The 18606-nt window shown below is 48.9% G+C and overlaps 1 protein-coding gene across 1 annotated transcript in view; it reads right to left on the bottom strand.

Moving 5' to 3' along the window:
• trim8b (tripartite motif containing 8b) overlaps positions 1–16620 on the bottom strand; it is a 36330-nt gene extending 19710 nt beyond the window's left edge. Inside the window, exons 1-3 of the mRNA XM_083788169.1 lie at positions 16060–16620; positions 13124–13534; positions 8104–8361 (exon numbers count right to left, since the gene is read on the bottom strand). Coding sequence (XP_083644295.1) covers positions 8104–8361; positions 13124–13510 — 645 coding nt within the window. The 5' untranslated portion in view covers positions 13511–13534; positions 16060–16620. The remainder of the gene's footprint in view (positions 1–8103; positions 8362–13123; positions 13535–16059) is intronic.
• Positions 16621–18606: the final 1986 nt, after the last annotated feature.

Raw genomic sequence — 18606 nt, forward strand, 5'->3', positions numbered from 1 at the left:
GCCCTAGTACAGAATGACCCACGTCACAACATACAGCTCAGCTCTGTTAACGACACAGGAACAGGAATGCAAGGTATTTATAGGCAAACACGCCTATAAAATTAAGACCCAAAAAGATTACCTATACTGTATATGGTCCTTATATGGTCCTTCCCCAGCCCGAAGGAAGTTGTAAATTACCCATGATCTGAGTCACACACACACGCACACACGCGCACACACACACACACACACACACACACACACACACACACACACAGCCCTGTCAGGAAATACACCCTAAACTGGTCCGGGGGTTTAGTTGACACCCAGAACGGGGGCGTTGGGCGTGACTTTATGAGTCAGTGCTATCCACGTGTTTCCCCGCCAAGGCACTGCATGGGGCTCCTTGTGTGTGTGTGTGTGTGTGTGTGTGTGTGTGTGTGTGTGTGTGTGTGTGTGTGTGTGTGTGTGCGCGCTTTGCTTCCTTCAGGCCGCGTTGCCATGTCTGCTTATTATAAGCAAACCTTGACTTTTTTTCTTCTGTAAAGTACACTTTCAAATAAACTATTGGTAGTTACTGGTTGATGTTTTCTGGGGGCTTGATTCTAAAGTGTACAGTAGTTGCTTATTTGGGCTTGCTTCCACATTTCTTCACGTCAAGGAACACCAGATTAATATGAAATTGTCCACAGGACATCCATCTGAACATATTTTGTGCCTTCCTCCCTTTTTTATTAAAATGTTTAAAAGATATTCAAAATATTTCGATTTATATATGTTATTTTTAAATAACAGATATACAACCTCACAATGTGTCGCTGTGAGCTTGTAGATCAGGCTATTTTCACATGTGGTTGTTTTCATAGACCTGGCCACTTGTTTCTCTTGCAAGACTGGCAACACAGCAAGAAAGAAAGAGGAACTTATGCACACACAAACGCAAAGACTTCTGGGCCGTATGAAAAAAGGTCAATAGAAAAGAGGACTCATGGTTTCCCTGCCGACTAACAAAAACCCCAGTCCCTCCCTCTCGGACCGGCCCGGCCCACCTACCTACTACCCACCCCCCCCCCCCCCCCCCCCTCTGAAACACACCCAATCGTAAACACCACATCCGGTTCCAACAACCGTCCCACTGCGGATTCCTATAGAATAATAACACTCCACTAAACATGTTTTTAGTGCTGTATCATTAAGCCATTTTGGGGGCGGGAACCTCTTTTGGTGCATGTTTTAAGCAGTCTGTTCTACTTTAGCTATTGAAAAATAGCAGATCTACAACCTACGAGCTTGTAGGTCTGCTATTTTTTTTTAAAGTCGTGAAATTGTGGCGCAAATCTTTGAATCTATATTTGAGTGGTGCGACCACTCCCTTACGGAGTTATGTGTGTGGGTGGCTGGCTGGGTGTGTGCCTGCCTGGCTGGGTATGAGCACGAAAACAGCATGGTTGTTTTTCACCACCTGTGCGCAACCTAACACACACACACACACACAAACACACACGCACATATTAACTGTATATATATGATGATTTCAGGTGTGCCAGCACAGTACAGTGACGGTACGGTACAGTAGAGGGTACAGTAGAGGGACCCCCACACAGTAACTCTGAGGGGCACTAATATATATTAAAACCCATTTAGACCCGAGGACGATTCTACAAATGCAGTCTAAATCCTGACAGTTTTCTGAAAAACCCCATGTTTCTGTGTCAGTGGTTCTTAACATTTTCATGTCAAGGACCACGAAAAGTTATATGTAATTGGCCGCCGACCCCCATCTGAAAATATGTTGTTCCAGGGACCCCCCCCACCCCCCCAGAAGCAAAGATTTTAATTCAAAACGTTCGCTCTGAAAGAATATATATATTCAAAGATTTGCGCCACATTTTCACGATTTAAAAAAGAAATAGCAGATTTACAAGCTCGTAGCACACGCTTGTAGATCTGCTATTTTTCAATAGCTAAAGTATAACATAATGCTTGAAACACCAAAAGGGGTTCCCGCCCAAAATGGGTTAAAGTCTTATCATATATCATGTTGATATGGTGATGTAATGGTGATGTAAAACAAACGGTGCAAACACAAACAAACACTAAATCGCCATTAACAATAAAGAGACAATATGATGTAATGAGGGACAACGTTCCCTTCATTGTCGAAGGCGTTTACAAAACAAACATTGAACTAAAGACAAACATTAAACCTGTTTAGGGGGCTGTTAGAGGGGCTTCAAAATAAATCACACCCCTGTGAAGTGAGGGGCACTCTTATTATCGTACATCATCATGAATCATCTCATACTGGCCGATCAGAATGCCAGAATGCCATTTGACCTCATTTCTCCTATCATTGTCAATGGCAAATATTGAGACGTGTGGGGTCAAAGGCGGTATATAGGAGGGCCCTCAATAAATATACCGCTAGCCCCTCCTATATACAGCTATAGTGTAGAGATTCTCGTCTTTCACAAACATTAAATTCCTATGGACAATGAATGGAGAATTTGCGTCATATGTGGACGAGCAAATCATCTATTTTTGATTATAAATTCCAATGGATGATGCCTGATGATAAGGGCGCCCCTCGTGGGTCAGATTCTTTTCTGAAATACCTCATATTTCTATGTCAGTGATAGTCAAACATAGCAGACCTACAAGCTCGTATGAGCTTGTAGATCAGCTATTTTTCAATAGCTAAAGTATAACATAATGCTTAAAACACCAAAAGGGGTTACCGTACAGAATTTTACAAAAAAAACTAAACCAAGTTGCTATTTAGTGTACAGACTGTACACACATAGCAACAACTACGTCTTGAAAGGTTAAAAACCCCAAAAGGCCTGACTGTCCTCAAAAAATGTTTGGAGCTATTCTAGAGTAATAATATGCCCAACAAACAGTTAAACTAGCACCAACTGGCAGAGCTTAAACTGGCACAAACATTTTGCGAATTTAATTTAATCTAATTCAAAAACAACATTCCTCTCCTTTTCCAATTGGCATCCCCTGGTGTCCCCTGGGTGCCCCCGTGGGGAAGGGGGGGGGGCTGTGTCATACACAAATACATCCCAAAATGCAATGCCTGACAGTGCGTTGCGGTTCCCGAAGACCGTTGCTGCGTGTCACTCCCCAATAAAGGCAGAAAAAGGCCCGAAAATAGCAGTAAAAAAAAAAGATAACAATAATAATATACAGTATAAATAAAAGGCTGAGTAAACGGTATATAGAAGCCGGATGACGGATCACTTTAATTTCGCGGCGCGGCGCTATAGAACCCTCCCTCACCACAGCTCATATCCCCCTTCCCCCCCTCCTCTTCTCATGACCGGCGATCCCAAGCAAGGATGCACCTGTGCTGGGGGAGATAAGGCCGGGGCCGAGAGCCTCTCCATTGTTTGGCCCTCTCTCTCCAACACTACATTGTTTTGTCATTCCAGCAGATGAGAAGAATGGGCTGGAATGGGTCACAATTGAAAATGTATAGACTCGAAGATAGACTTGCAGTCGCGCACACGCGCACACACACACACACTCGCACACACACACACAGTCACACACACACGCACACACTTGCTTCGGGTGACAACACACACACACACACAGCTAGAGGACGTTTCAGGAGTGGTTTCAAAGGTCTCCCCTCGACGGTGTGATTATCTGCAAACCAGCTAATGGCGTTAAAGCATTTCCTTTGTTGTTTTCTAGAGGAATGTGTGATAATCACCACTCACTCACCGACCTCTCAATACACTGACTGACCCGACCCAGACGGGCCGAGGCATTTGCATGTGACAAAAAAAAAAAAAAAGGTCTTCATTACACATTCAGGCCGGACGTCTTCTAAGTCTTCTAAATCCCGATAGTTTTCTGAAATGTACCTATGTTTCTATATCAGTGGAGCTGATATCCGCCAATGTCGTTCCAGGGACCTTTACATTTCTAAATGTAAAGAAAAAAAAATATGAAATTACGGGATTACGTCCCTGGCACTCAGTGCATAGTTGGATTAGATACAGGATTATGTCCCTGGCACTTATCCTGTTGACCTTGTATTGAACTGTACTCTCTTGTGCTTGTCTTTGCAAACTGTTAATGAAGTAATTAATCATTTAGATCACTCCCTCCAAATTAAACGAAACTAGATTGTTATTTCTATATCGTTTGACTGATGCTCCTGGAGGCTTACCTGAGATCATAGTTTCTGGAGGCACTACACACTCACTGCCTCTATGCATTCTGTGCCATCCATGTGATAACCTTGTGATAACCTTGTGATAATATGTGATAACCGTGCTTATCGTGAGCTACGTGAGGTATTTGGATAAGAGCGACTTCTAAATGCATCCATTCATTTATTACATTCATTGTAATTATAGACTCTGACCCGGACCTCTATGGAACAAGATGGGAGAGTATGGATTCCTTCATGGATGATAGATCGCATCCAGTGGTTCTCAACCTGTGGGTCAGCACATGCTTTTTTTTTGTTAAGAAATTAACATTTTGATAATAGCCGATCTACAAGCTCACAACACCTCGCATTAATGTGATCTGAAAAGGTCTGAAAAGGTTGAGAATCACTGATCTAATACACCGAGGACATAAGACATAGCACTCTAGTGTATACTCATCGTTTCATTGCTGTATTCTACTTTTAGGTAGGATGCTAGCTTGTATTCTACTGTTAGGTCGTACGCTAGCTTGTATTCTACTGTTAGGTAGGATGCTAGCTTGTATTCTACTGTTAGGTAGGACGCTAGCTTGTATTCTACTGTTAGGTAGGATGCTAGCTTGTATTCTACTGTTGGGTAGGATGCTAGCTTGTATTCTACTGTTAGGTAGGATGCTAGCTTGTATTCTACTGTTAGGTAGGATGCTAGCTTGTATTCTACTGTTAGGTAGGATGCTAGCTTGTATTCTACTGTTGGGTAGGATGCTAGCTTGTATTCTACTGTTAGGTAGGATGCTAGCTTGTATTCTACTGTTAGGTAGGATGCTAGCTTGTATTCTACTGTTGGGTAGGATGCTAGCTTGTATTCTACTGTTAGGTAGGATGCTAGCTTGTATTCTACTGTTAGGTAGGATGCTAGCTTGTATTCTACTGTTAGGTAGGATGCTAGCTTGTATTCTACTGTTGGGTAGGACGCTAGCTTGTATTCTACTGTTGGGTAGGATGCTAGCTTGTATTCTACTGTTAGGTAGGACGCTAGCTTGTATTCTACTGTTAGGTAGGATGCTAGCTTGTATTCTACTGTTGGGTAGGACGCTAGCTTGTATTCTACTGTTGGGTAGGATGCTAGCTTGTATTCTACTGTTAGGTAGGATGCTAGCTTGTATTCTACTGTTGGGTAGGATGCTAGCTTGTATTCTACTGTTAGGTAGGACGCTAGCTTGTATTCTACCGTTGGGTAGGATGCTAGCTTGTATTCTACTGTTAGGTAGGACGCTAGCTTGTATTCTACCGTTGGGTAGGATGCTAGCTTGTATTCTACTGTTAGGTAGGACGCTAGCTTGTATTCTACTGTTGGGTAGGATGCTAGCTTGTATTCTACTGTTAGGTAGGATGCTAGCTTGTATTCTACTGTTGGGTAGGATGCTAGCTTGTATTCTACTGTTGGGTAGGATGCTAGCTTGTATTCTACTGTTAGGTCGTACGCTAGCTTGTATTCTACTGTTAGGTAGGATGCTAGCTTGTATTCTACTGTTGGGTAGGATGCTAGCTTGTATTCTACTGTTGGGTAGGATGCTAGCTTGTATTCTACTGTTGGGTAGGATGCTAGCTTGTATTCTACTGTTGGGTAGGATGCTAGCTTGTATTCTACTGTTAGGTCGTACGCTAGCTTGTATTCTACTGTTAGGTAGGATGCTAGCTTGTATTCTACTGTTGGGTAGGATGCTAGCTTGTATTCTACTGTTAGGTAGGATGCTAGCTTGTATTCTACTGTTAGGTAGGATGCTAGCTTGTATTCTACTGTTAGGTCGTACGCTAGCTTGTATTCTACTGTTAGGTAGAACGCTAGCTTGTATTCTACTGTTAGGTAGGATGCTAGCTTGTATTCTACTGTTAGGTAGGATGCTAGCTTGTATTCTACTGTTGGGTAGGATGCTAGCTTGTATTCTACTGTTAGGTAGGATGCTAGCTTGTATTCTACTGTTGGGTAGGATGCTAGCTTGTATTCTACCGTTGGGTAGGATGCTAGCTTGTATTCTACTGTTAGGTAGGATGCTAGCTTGTATTCTACTGTTGGGTAGGATGCTAGCTTGTATTCTACCGTTGGGTAGGGTGCTAGCTTGTATTCTACTGTTAGGTAGGATGCTAGCTTGCTTACACTTCTTGATGACTATTTCTATGTATATGATGTATCACCATGTGTCTCTGAATTAAGCGCGTCTGCTAAATGCCTAAATTGAAATTGTAAATAGAGGTAAAAATAATCCTACTATAAAGTGTATGAAATATCAGTCTGTCTCTCTGAGCGTGCGTGCATGCATGTGTGCCGGTAAATGGTGCATTTATATAGCGCCTTTATCCAAGGCGCTTTACATTAGATTGTGCATTACATTCACCCATTCACACACACATTCATTTCACACACCGATGGCGGCGTAAACCATGCAAGGCACCAACCAGCACATCGGGAGCAATTAGGGGTTCAGAGTCTTGCTCAAGGACACTTCGACACTAACTCTGGGGGAGCCTGGCCGGGTTCGAACTGGGAACCTTGCGGCCATTCTACCCCTGAGTCACTGCCGCGCGCGCGCGTGTGTGTGTGTGTGTGTGCATGTGTGACTGCACGCGTGTGCGTAAGGTCGCCTGTAAGGTCATCCTGTAAGGTCATCCTGTAAGGTCGTCAAGGCTTAGTGCAAGTGCTACAGGCTAAGATGGGAGTCTGAAGAGGTGTGATAATGTTTTCAGACTAAAGGCAGTAGGGCGGTATTAAGACTTGGCCTGGGCCGTGGCTCAGCGGGTCCAGGCACCTTTGGTCGGTGGTAGTCCATGTCTGGCAGTGTGCCGCGGGCTCGACTCCCGATCCGACTGCATCCTTTTGCATTGGGTTTTCAACTGGTGGTCCGTGGACCACTGGTGGTCCGTGAAGTCAATGGTGGTCGCTGATATGCCATTTAGTGCGTAGGAAAGTATTCTGTAGGCGTACGATGACGCATCAATGTTGTCAGTTAGTGGGAAGTCGGACGCCAAGTACTTCCACAGAGAAGGGAGTTAGAATTTCAAGGGGAAGTAGGTATACCAGATTTCCTGGTTGAGTCTCTATTATAAAGAAATATGCCCATACTCAATGTAATGTCTGCTCACTGCTCAATGAACAGCATCGCCATATCCCCCCTCCTCCCAACACTACACTTTATTTTATTTCTTATTTTATATTTTATTTTAGATGTGTAAAAATTGTAAGTATTGTTTCAATTGTAAGTATTGCCTTTGTTAAATGTTTGTCTGTGTCGGACCCCAGGAAGACTAGCTTTTGTCAAGGCAAAAGCTAATGGGGATCCTTATAAACAATAAAGAATGCATCAATGTTGTCAGTTACTGGGAAGTCGGAGGCCAAGAACTTCCACAGAAAAGGGAGTTGGAATTTTAAGGGAAAGTAGGTATACCGGATTGCCTGGTTGAGTCACCATTATAAAGAAATATGATACAGCATCATGAGTTTAATATGGAAGGTTAATTTCCCCCCACACCCCCACGCCCATATCCTACTGTCTGTCCCTCTATAAAGAATAAGAATATATTTAAAACTGTGCTGTCCTCTCATCTTGAGACTACCTGTTCATGTTTTCACTAATCATCACTGTAGCAGATCCACGATGCAATGATCCATGTGTTATGTCTACGTTATGTCCATGTTATGTGAAATGTTGTCTTTTTTGTTGTCAGTTTTTGTTTTGTTGTTTTGTTGTCGTTTGTTTCTTGTTTATCTAGGAATTGTATTGTCTTGTTTTGTCTGGTTGAATTGTTTGTAAAAAAAAGCGTCTTTATGTATGAAGTGTATTTTGTGAATTGCCCTTTGACCCCCTTGAAAACGAGATGGTTCATCTCAAGGGATTGTTCCTAATAAAGAATTTCAGACATATATAAAAAAAAGTGTCTATAGGACTCACCCTGATGTCGTTGCGCCGCAGCTCCACGTCCGTGACGGCGTGCCCGTGGCTGGGGTGGCAGCGGGCGAAGCAGCAGTACTGGCACACGGCGGTCTGCTCCGCCTCGCAGTGGTACAGGCGGTACTCGTCGTGCTGCGGGCAGGTCCAGGCCTTCACCGCCTCGGCCTCCACCAGGAGGTGGCCCAGCGCCGAGCACGGCTGCTGCAGGTGGGTCTGCACGTGGGACTGGCAGCAGGGGGCGTTGCAGCGCAGGCACACCTGTTGAGGGGGGGGGTTGCAAAATACGGTTGCAATTAACCCATTCTGACCTGAGATCAGATTCTAAAAATGTCTATTACATCCTGACACGTTTCATTATTAACCCATTCTGACCTGAGATCAGATTCTAAAAGTGTCTTAGATTTTTCTAAAATAGCAGACCTACAAGCTCGTATCGCGCCACTCGGTGGCGCGATATGAGCTTGTAAAATCTGCTATTTTTCAATAGCTAAAGCACGACATGATGCCGACACCAAAATGGGTGCCCGTTCAGAATGGGTTAAAGCTGCGATAAGCAATAACATGTTTAATGACCTTTTCTTTTCTTTTTTTGTATTCAGACAGCCAGCAATGGGTAGAACGCAGGTTCATATATGTGCATAAATATGAATGTATGTTTCTATATAGCTTATGCAATTTATATTTCCATGTGGGGGGGGGGGAGCCCCGAGCTGAGCTCATGCTTGGGGGGGAGCCCCGAGCTGAGCTCATGCTTCCTTCAATGCATGAGGAGTGCACTGAAGGAAGCATGATGAGCTCAGCCAATATTGACGATTGTGCAAAGAAATAATTACGATTAGGGGTGCACGATTATGAAATTATGACCGATATACGATCTATGGTTATTTCCAGGGTCATATCTGCTGATACCAATTCTGACCGATTCCGATATTATACAGAGGACCACAATGGAAACAAGTTGAAACAATTGAAAGTGAAACAATTTGGGCCAAGTGTCTGGGCCCAAAAACCTGTTTATAAAGTAATCAATCAATGAATCAATCGCCTATACTCTTTTCCAAGTGTCTGTTTTCACAATGAATGAGATTAGTACACAAGTTAAGGTAGAAAAAAATACATATTTTTACTTTACATCATACCTATTTGATTTGGCTTTTGTTCTAGACCATAGGTACCAGACACTTTTTATTTAGATTCATATTGAACTCATTGATGATTTCTTTACATTTCTATTTATTTTTCTTTGCTGGCGAAAACTGATAATAATAATCCGGATTATTTTGAGAGCGATCCGATACCGATCAGAGTGTAGGCAGAAGATTTAACCCATTCTGACCGGGCACCCGTTTTGGTGTTGGCATCATGTTATGCTTTACATGAGAGAGGGACAGGGGAGAGAGGGACAGGGGAGAGAGGGACGGGGGAGAGAGGGACAGGGAGAGAGGGACGGGGAGAGAGGGACGGGGGAGAGAGGGACAGGGGAGAGAGGGACGGGGGAGAGAGGGACAGGGGAGAGAGGGACAGGGGAGAGAGGGACAGGGGAGAGAGGGACAGGGGAGAGAGGGACGGGGGAGAGAGGGACGGGGGAGAGAGGGACAGGGGAGAGAGGGACAGGGGAGAGAGGACGGGGGAGAGAGGGACGGGGGAGAGAGGGACAGGGGAGAGAGGGACGGGGGAGAGAGGGACAGGGGAGAGAGGGACAGGGGAGAGAGGACAGGGGAGAGAGGGACAGGGGAGAGGGACGGGGGAGAGAGGGACAGGGGAGAGAGGGACGGGGGAGAGAGGGACGGGGGAGAGAGGGACAGGGAGAGAGGGACAGGGGAGAGAGGGACAGGGGAGAGAGGGACGGGGGAGAGAGGGACAGGGGAGAGAGGGACAGGGGAGAGAGGGACAGGGGAGAGAGGGACGGGAGAGAGGGACGGGGGAGAGAGGGACAGGGGACTCGGAGAGAGGGACGGGGGAGAGAGGACAGGGGGACTCGGAGAGAGGGACAGGGGAGAGAGGGACAGGGGGACTCGGAGAGAGGGACAGGGGAGAGAGGGACAGGGGAGAGAGGGACAGGGGGACTCGGAGAGAGGGACAGGGGAGAGAGGGACGGGGGAGAGAGGGACAGGGGGAGAGAGGGACAGGGGGACTCGGAGAGAGGGACAGGGGAGAGAGGGACGGGGGAGAGAGGGACAGGGGAGAGAGGGACAGGGAGAGAGGGACAGGGGAGAGAGGGACAGGGGAGAGAGGGACAGGGGAGAGAGGGACGGGGGAGAGAGGGACAGGGAGAGAGGGACGGGGAGAGAGGGACAGGGGAGAGAGGGACAGGGGAGAGAGGGACGGGGGAGAGAGGGACGGGGGAGAGAGGGACGGGGGAGAGAGGGACGGGGGAGAGAGGGACAGGGGAGAGAGGGACGGGGGAGAGAGGGACGGGGAGAGAGGGACGGGGGAGAGAGGGACGGGGGAGAGAGGGACGGGGGAGAGAGGGACAGGGGAGAGAGGGACGGGGGAGAGAGGGACGGGGAGAGAGGGACGGGGAGAGAGGGACAGGGGAGAGAGGGACAGGGGAGAGAGGGACAGGGGGGAGAGAGGGACCGGGGGAGAGAGGGACAGGGGAGAGAGGGACGGGGGAGAGAGGGACAGGGGAGAGAGGGACGGGGGAGAGAGGGACAGGGGAGAGAGGGACAGGGGAGAGAGGGACAGGGGAGAGAGGGACAGGGGAGAGAGGGACAGGGGAGAGAGGGACAGGGGAGAGAGGGACAGGGGAGAGAGGGACAGGGGAGAGAGGGACGGGGGAGAGAGGGACAGGGGAGAGAGGGACAGGGAGAGAGGGACAGGGGAGAGAGGGACGGGGGAGAGAGGGACGGGGGAGAGAGGGACAGGGGAGAGAGGGACGGGGGAGAGAGGACAGGGGAGAGAGGGACAGGGGAGAGAGGGACGGGGGAGAGAGGGACAGGGGAGAGAGGGACAGGGGAGAGAGGGACAGGGGAGAGAGGGACAGGGGAGAGAGGGACAGGGGAGAGAGGGACAGGGGAGAGAGGGACGGGGGAGAGAGGACAGGGGAGAGAGGGACGGGGGAGAGAGGGACGGGGAGAGAGGGACAGGGGAGAGAGGGACAGGGGAGAGAGGGACAGGGAGAGAGGGACAGGGGAGAGAGGGACGGGGGAGAGAGGGACAGGGGAGAGAGGGACAGGGGAGAGGGACAGGGAGAGAGGGACGGGGAGAGAGGGACGGGGGAGAGAGGGACAGGGGACTCGGAGAGAGGGACAGGGAGAGAGGGACAGGGAGAGAGGGACAGGGGACTCGGAGAGAGGGACAGGGGAGAGAGGGACGGGGGAGAGAGGGACAGGGGGAGAGAGGGACAGGGGGACTCGGAGAGAGGGACAGGGGAGAGAGGGACGGGGGAGAGAGGGACAGGGGAGAGAGGGACAGGGGAGAGAGGGACGGGGGAGAGAGGGACGGGGGAGAGAGGGACAGGGGAGAGAGGGACAGGGGAGAGAGGGACAGGGGAGAGAGGGACAGGGAGAGAGGGACAGGGGAGAGAGGGACGGGGGAGAGAGGGACAGGGAGAGAGGACAGGGGAGAGAGGGACAGGGGAGAGAGGGACAGGGGAGAGAGGGACGGGGGAGAGAGGGACAGGGGAGAGAGGGACAGGGGATGAGAGGACGGGGGAGAGAGGGACGGGGGAGAGAGGGACGGGGGAGAGAGGACGGGGGAGAGAGGGACGGGGGAGAGAGGGACGGGGGAGAGAGGGACAGGGGAGAGAGGGACAGGGGAGAGAGGGACAGGGGGGAGAGAGGGACCGGGGAGAGAGGGACAGGGGAGAGAGGGACGGGGGAGAGAGGGACAGGGGAGAGAGGGACGGGGTGAGAGGGACGGGGGAGAGAGGGACAGGGGAGAGAGGGACGGGGGAGAGAGGGACGGGGGAGAGAGGGACGGGGGAGAGAGGGACGGGGAGAGAGGGACGGGGGAGAGAGGACGGGGGAGAGAGGGACGGGGGAGAGAGGGACGGGGAGAGAGGGACAGGGAGAGAGGGACAGTGGAGAGAGGGACAGGGGGAGAGAGGGACAGGGGAGAGAGGGACGGGGGAGAGAGGGACAGGGGGAGAGAGGGACAGTGGAGAGAGGGGACAGGGGGGAGAGAGGGACAGGGGAGAGAGGGACGGGGGAGAGAGGGACGGGGAGAGAGGGACAGGGGAGAGAGGGACAGTGAGAGAGGGACAGGGGGGAGAGAGGGACAGGGGAGAGAGGGACGGGGAGAGAGGGGACGGGGAGAGAGGGACAGGGGAGAGAGGGACAGGGGAGAGAGGGACGGGGGAGAGAGGGACAGGGAGAGAGGGACAGGGGAGAGAGGGACAGGGGAGAGAGGGACAGGGGAGAGAGGGACAGGGGAGAGAGGGACAGGGGGAGAGAGGGACGGGGGAGAGAGGGACGGGGAGAGAGGGACGGGGAGAGAGGGACGGGGGAGAGAGGGACGGGGGAGAGAGGGACGGGGAGAGAGGGACGGGGAGAGAGGGACGGGGGAGAGAGGGACGGGGGAGAGGGACAGGGGAGAGAGGGACGGGGAGAGGGACGGGGGAGAGGGGGACAGGGGGAGAGAGGGACGGGGGAGAGAGGGACAGGGGAGAGAGGGACGGGGGAGAGAGGGACGGGGAGAGAGGGACGGGGGAGAGAGGGACGGGGGAGAGGGACGGGGAGGAGAGGGACAGGGGAGAGAGGGACGGGGGGAGAGAGGGACAGGGGAGAGAGGGACGGGGTGAGGAGAGGGACGGGGAGAGAGGGACAGGGGAGAGAGGGACGGGGGAGAGAGGGACAGGGGAGAGAGGGACAGGGGAGAGAGGGACGGGGGAGAGAGGGACAGGGGAGAGAGGGACAGGGGAGAGAGGGACAGGGGAGAGGAGGACGGGGGAGAGAGGGACAGGGGAGAGAGGGACAGGGGAGAGGGACGGGGGAGAGAGGGACCGGGGGAGAGAGGGACAGGGGAGAGAGGGACGGGGGAGAGAGGGACAGGGGGGAGAGAGGGACGGGCGCTATACCTTGACGGCGGGCAGCGGCGGCCCGCGGCGACACAGGATGCACTGGGGCGGCGGCGCCGTGGCCTTCTCCACGCTCAGCGCGTTGTACTTCTCCACGATGTTGGACAGCTTGTGGTTCTTCTCCAGCGCGGGCTTCTGCGCATAGCCGTGGTTGCACTCGGGGCAGCGCGCCAGCGGGCCCTCCTTGGCCCAGGCCTCGCCGATGCAGCCGCGGCAGAAGTTGTGCTTGCAGGGCAGCTGGATGGGGTCGGCGAACACGTGGAGGCAGATGGGGCAGATCAGCTCCTCCTCGAAGCAGTTCCGCCACGTCTCCGCCATCGTCATCTCGGAGGCCATCATCATCGTCATCGCCGGGGCGGAGGTCGTTGTCGCCGGGGCGGCTGGCATGCACCACCAGACAGTCCTCCTCCTCTGGGGGGGGGGGGGGTGGGGGGTTTGGTTTTTTTTAGTTAACGAACTTAACGGACCAGTCGAGGGCGCCGGCCGGGCCGGGGTTGACTAGGCTGGCCTATACCTATGTATGTATGTATGTACTGTATGTATGTATGTATGTATGTATGTACTGTATGTATGCCCCGCCAATACACCAGGAAATTGTCGGACAGTGAGAGTGAGCACGATTGAAAGAGGGGGAAAAAACAAATAAAATAAAGCAGCACTGTCTGTCACAATCCCCTCCCAAAAGAACCCCCCCCCCACACAACAAGCCTATGAACACCAGCAGTTCCAGGTGAGTGAGGCCTAGTAGGAACTATCAAAGCCTGCTAGAACCAGGAAGTGCTCCGGCAAGGGGAGTGAGCAGCACGACTGAAAACAAATACCATATAATAAAATAAAGCAGAACTGTCGGGTCTGTCACAAATCCTCCACCCAAAAAAACAACCCAAACAGCCCACCACCACCACCTCAAGTCTGTGAACACCAGGTGAGACTCCCCTGACGAGACGGCGTGTTGCTTATTGCTGCTGTCTGTGACGACGACATGGAAGGCGAATTCCAGTAGATGATGACCAATAAGGGAAGGCCTCAGGGGGGCCAAGCGTACGATGACAACACCTTTGTTTGTGATTACAACACAAAGTAGGGGCTGACGTTAGACCAGGCGGATTTAAACCGTAAATGGAGCTTTCATTTCCTCTTACAGTAACAGCACAGCACCAGGGGCCTGCCTGCTGTGTGTGTGTCTATAATACAGGCCTTGTAGAAGCAAGCAGCTGTGGCCTAGCTGTACGTAGCTTACATTCTGTACGTAGCTACAGGTGAACGATGGAACGCAAACCCCAAAGGCATTATGGGAGAGAAGAACAGGGGTTTTTGTTTGTTGAATATCTACAGGCCCTGAATGCTCATGTGATCACTACAACATACATGATGAGTGACAATGGTGAATCAATCTCTGGGGTGAGAGACACTTGATCCCCCCCTCTCTCTCTCTCTGTCTGTCAGTCAGGCCTTTTAACTTAATGTTAATGAGCCCTGCATGGAATTCCACTTCAGTTTATGATTGATTCAGTCAGAACCAGAGAGCACAGAGAAGGAGCAGGCATGTGAACCACAAGCTAAAAAAAGGACAGACAGACAGACAGACTGACTGCGTTTCCTGTCCTGCCTTCAGTTCAACCCCACACCCTGAATGCTTATTTAGAATAGATCTTTAAACCTGATTGTTATCAAGTACCTCTCAAGGTTGCATTTTAATCCAGCACAGTGACCATATATAATGCAGCCTTTTTTTGTATAGGCTATACACACAACACAACGAACTGCCTGTGTGTCGGTTTGACCAACAACACAAACACGAGAAGGGAATCCTTCGCTATAGAAAATATTCGATTATAACAACAACAACAGCAGCAGCAGTCCAATGCTATTTGGCAGCAACCAGTCAAGTCGGCTAAAAACAATATATAAACACGCAAAACAAAAAGACTATATTGTACAGATCAGATCCACATGACAACCTAAGTGTCTTCAGCCCTTATTCGGTTGGATGTCTTTGACACAACGGCAACATGAGAGCAGTAATAAACAATGATAATACCTCATGTATTGCTGTTATAAGATCTGCTATGTGGCACCGACGCTACTGCTCGCATATCTGTACACAAGGCCTCGACTCTCTCTCTCTCTCCCTCTCTCTCTGAATGAATAGTCTAAAGGGGGTTTATTTTATCCCCCCCCCCCCCCCCCCAGCCAGCTTGCTCGCGACAATATAATGGCCTTTTATGATGATCGCACTAAAAAAAAATTAACACAAAAAAAAATCACACCCGGGCCACAGCAGTTGGTTTGATCTTCTCGACGAGGCCGGCCCTGCTGTGTGTGTGTGTGTGTGTGTGTGTGTGTGTGTGTGTGTGTTACTGCATAGTTAATCTCGTTTTAATAGCCGAATCCAGTTCATGCGCCACAAAACAAAGGCTTTTTAGAATCCGCTGGAATGTGTTGGCCGCTGGTTGCTTTGCTTTGGTTTGTTTGAGCCAGATACAGAGAAACCGTTTCTCTCCGATACATAGTATCACACTAATGTAGCCTCTCTCTCTCTATGCCTCTGCAAACAAATATCCAAATGCTGTATGTAATGTATATCCAATGTCTCCTTCCGCCGTGGTCATAATATCGTCAGTTACACGGACCGTTTTGTGTCACTTTTTCTTCCTCCAAGCCCCAACGACATTATTTGTTCTACTTCCCCCTCGAGCTTCGCTTTAAATCGTTGTAATCATCTCAGACGTCACCTCACCATTTTAACGACCCAGCAGTATAAGCAGCACAGGCAGGTATAGAAATAAAATTAAAACAAAAAAAGCCTATGGATCGAGTTTCTTTTTTTTAAAGCCTATTTTTCGAACAATAGAGGGGCCATCACCGCCGCCAACACACACGGCCGTTAGTATTTTATAACAGTCATTATTATGATATATAATTGATATACATACATAAATATACCCCCCTCTCGCTCTCTCTCGGTCCGATCTTAAAGGGGCCGTCGCCTATATTCCGTCCTTGTTAGGGGTAGCTGTCATCAGCCATCTTGCAAATCCTCATTTAGAAAAAGAAGAAAAAAAAAATAGAAAAACACAGAGAGATTCGGTAGGGGGTTTTAATTCCCATAAACGCCCCCCACCACCACCATCATCTCCTCCTCCTCCTCTCCGATCACTGCTGCTGACCTAAACGGGAACGGAACCACCAACGGCCGGGGAGGAGGAGGAAAAAAAATCCCATGTCCAAACAAACGTAAAAAAATAAAACACGGCTTTTATTGTTATTATTATTATTATTATTATAATAAGTCCATTTGAGGTTCGGGTTGTTTAGAAATAAACCGTTTTTGGTTTTTAGTCGCAGCCGCTGCTGTGTTCCAGCAGCATATTTCTTCTTAAGTCCAAAGGCGAGGCTGATCTGCTCTGCTTCGATAGTACATACATCCAATCCAACACGCCTTTGAATAATTATTTGGTGTTTCTCTCTCTCTCTCTCTCTCTCTCTCTCTCTCTCTCTCTCTCTCTCTCTCTCTCTCTCTCTCTCTCTCTCTCTCTCTCTCTCTCTCTCTCTCTTTTCTTCAGGCTTCTGTGGGGAGAGGGGAGGAATGCAGGCAAGCTGGACTGTAGAGGCTCTCAGTCTCTCTCTCTCTCTCAGTCTCTCTCTCTCTCAGGCTCTCTCTCTCTCTCTCTCTCTCTCTCTCTCTCTCTGGAACATCAGCTCTGTGCTTCACACACCCCCCACCTTCCGGATCACGTGACCTGTCACACAACCGATGTGTGTCACTTTTTTCTCTCTCCCCCTCCTATCAAAGTATATGTGTAACTTCCTCCTGCTGCTGCTGCTGGCTGGGGGCAGGGCCATCTATATTCAATTTATGTTCGTATGTCTTTAATGTTTCGTTGAATTGAAAATGGAGGACCCTTATGTAAACAAGTCTTCAGTGCTTTTTCTGGGTTTTATCCTCTTACAAATCCTATACAAATTGACACTAATTTAATTGGCCCGCTGAGGGTCCCCAGACGCCACTTTGGGAACCACTGCCCTATAGGGGTCCTTGAGGGAGTTCCAGGGGGTCCCTAGTTAAATGATAGTTTGGAACCAAATGGACCCTTACCTGGTCTGTAACTCTGAGGGTGTACACATGTTCCAGGGGGTCCCTATAGCTAAATGATAGTTTGGAACCAAATGGACCCTTACCTGGTCTGTAACTCTGAGGGTGTACACATGTTCCAGGGGGTCCCTAGCTAAATTACAGATAGTTATGAACCAAATGGTTTGGTTCCATTTGTACACTCTCAGAGTTAAATTAACATTGCTTTTACAATATAATTTGGGGTCTCAGAGATAGAAATGCCATTAAATGGCCGGGGGTCCGTAGCCTGTTCCATATCAAACTGGGGGTCCTTGAAATGAAAATGGCCGTACACATCTTCTCTTATGGGGGTCCTTGGCATATCTTTTCAAATGGTATAGGTCCACAGGCTAATCAAATCAAATCAAATCAAATGTATTTATATAGCACATTTAAAAACAACTCTCATTGTACCAAAGTGCTTCACAAGGCAGAATATAGTGGAGTACAATACAATACAATACAATAAAATGCAATACAATACAGTATAGGCCTACAATTCAGTGCAGAAGATGTCAATAATAGAACTAACAACAGACACATAGGACAGAGTCATCTAAAAGGAAAGGTCAGGTGTAAGATCATGTCGGTGATGCAAAGGCTTGTGAATATAAAATATGTTTTAAAAGACTCAACAGAGGGTGTTATTTTGGGGGTCCTTGACATGAAAACGATTGGGAACCACTGCTATAGGATATATATGAGGACAGACATGTTTTACCAGCGTTATGACTGAGAACAATGCCATGACACCTGAGAAGCTGTTTGTATGTATACCTGTATATGCACTTTACTTGTTATGCAGTAAACACCAAGCAGACTAAAACTTCACTGTGGACAATTAAGAGCTCTTTCGCTGTGAAATGACTTACCACTTTACTTGAAAAATGCTGTGTCTGTTGAGAACTTTAATTAAGAAGCTGCTAAAAACATTTTGGTTTGCTTTAGTGATTATTTCTATTTTATGTTGTTTTTATCTATTTCTAATGCAGCCTATATTGCTGCTCTGTTTCTTATTTCATCGTTGGTTTATCTCTGATTGTGATGTTCTTGTTTTATTCCTATTATTTTATTGTACAGCACCTTGTAACAACTGTTTTGAAAGGCGCTTTATAAATAAAATGACCTTATACTTACCTTTCCTTTCCTGTAGAACAGTGGTTCCCAAAGTGGGGTCCGGCGGGGACCCCCAGGGGTCCTTGGGGGAGTTCCAGGGGGTCCCCAGCTAAATGATAGTTTATAGGAACCAAATGGACCCTTATGGGTCTGTAACTCAGAGTGTACAAATGGAACCAAAATGGACCCACTAGGGTCCATTTGCACACTCCCAGAGTTAAATTAATTTTGATTTTACAAAATACATGGG

The sequence above is a fragment of the Protomyctophum parallelum genome, assembly GCF_964188405.1.
Source record: "Protomyctophum parallelum genome assembly, chromosome: 17".
Classification (NCBI taxonomy): Eukaryota; Metazoa; Chordata; class Actinopteri; order Myctophiformes; family Myctophidae; genus Protomyctophum; species Protomyctophum parallelum.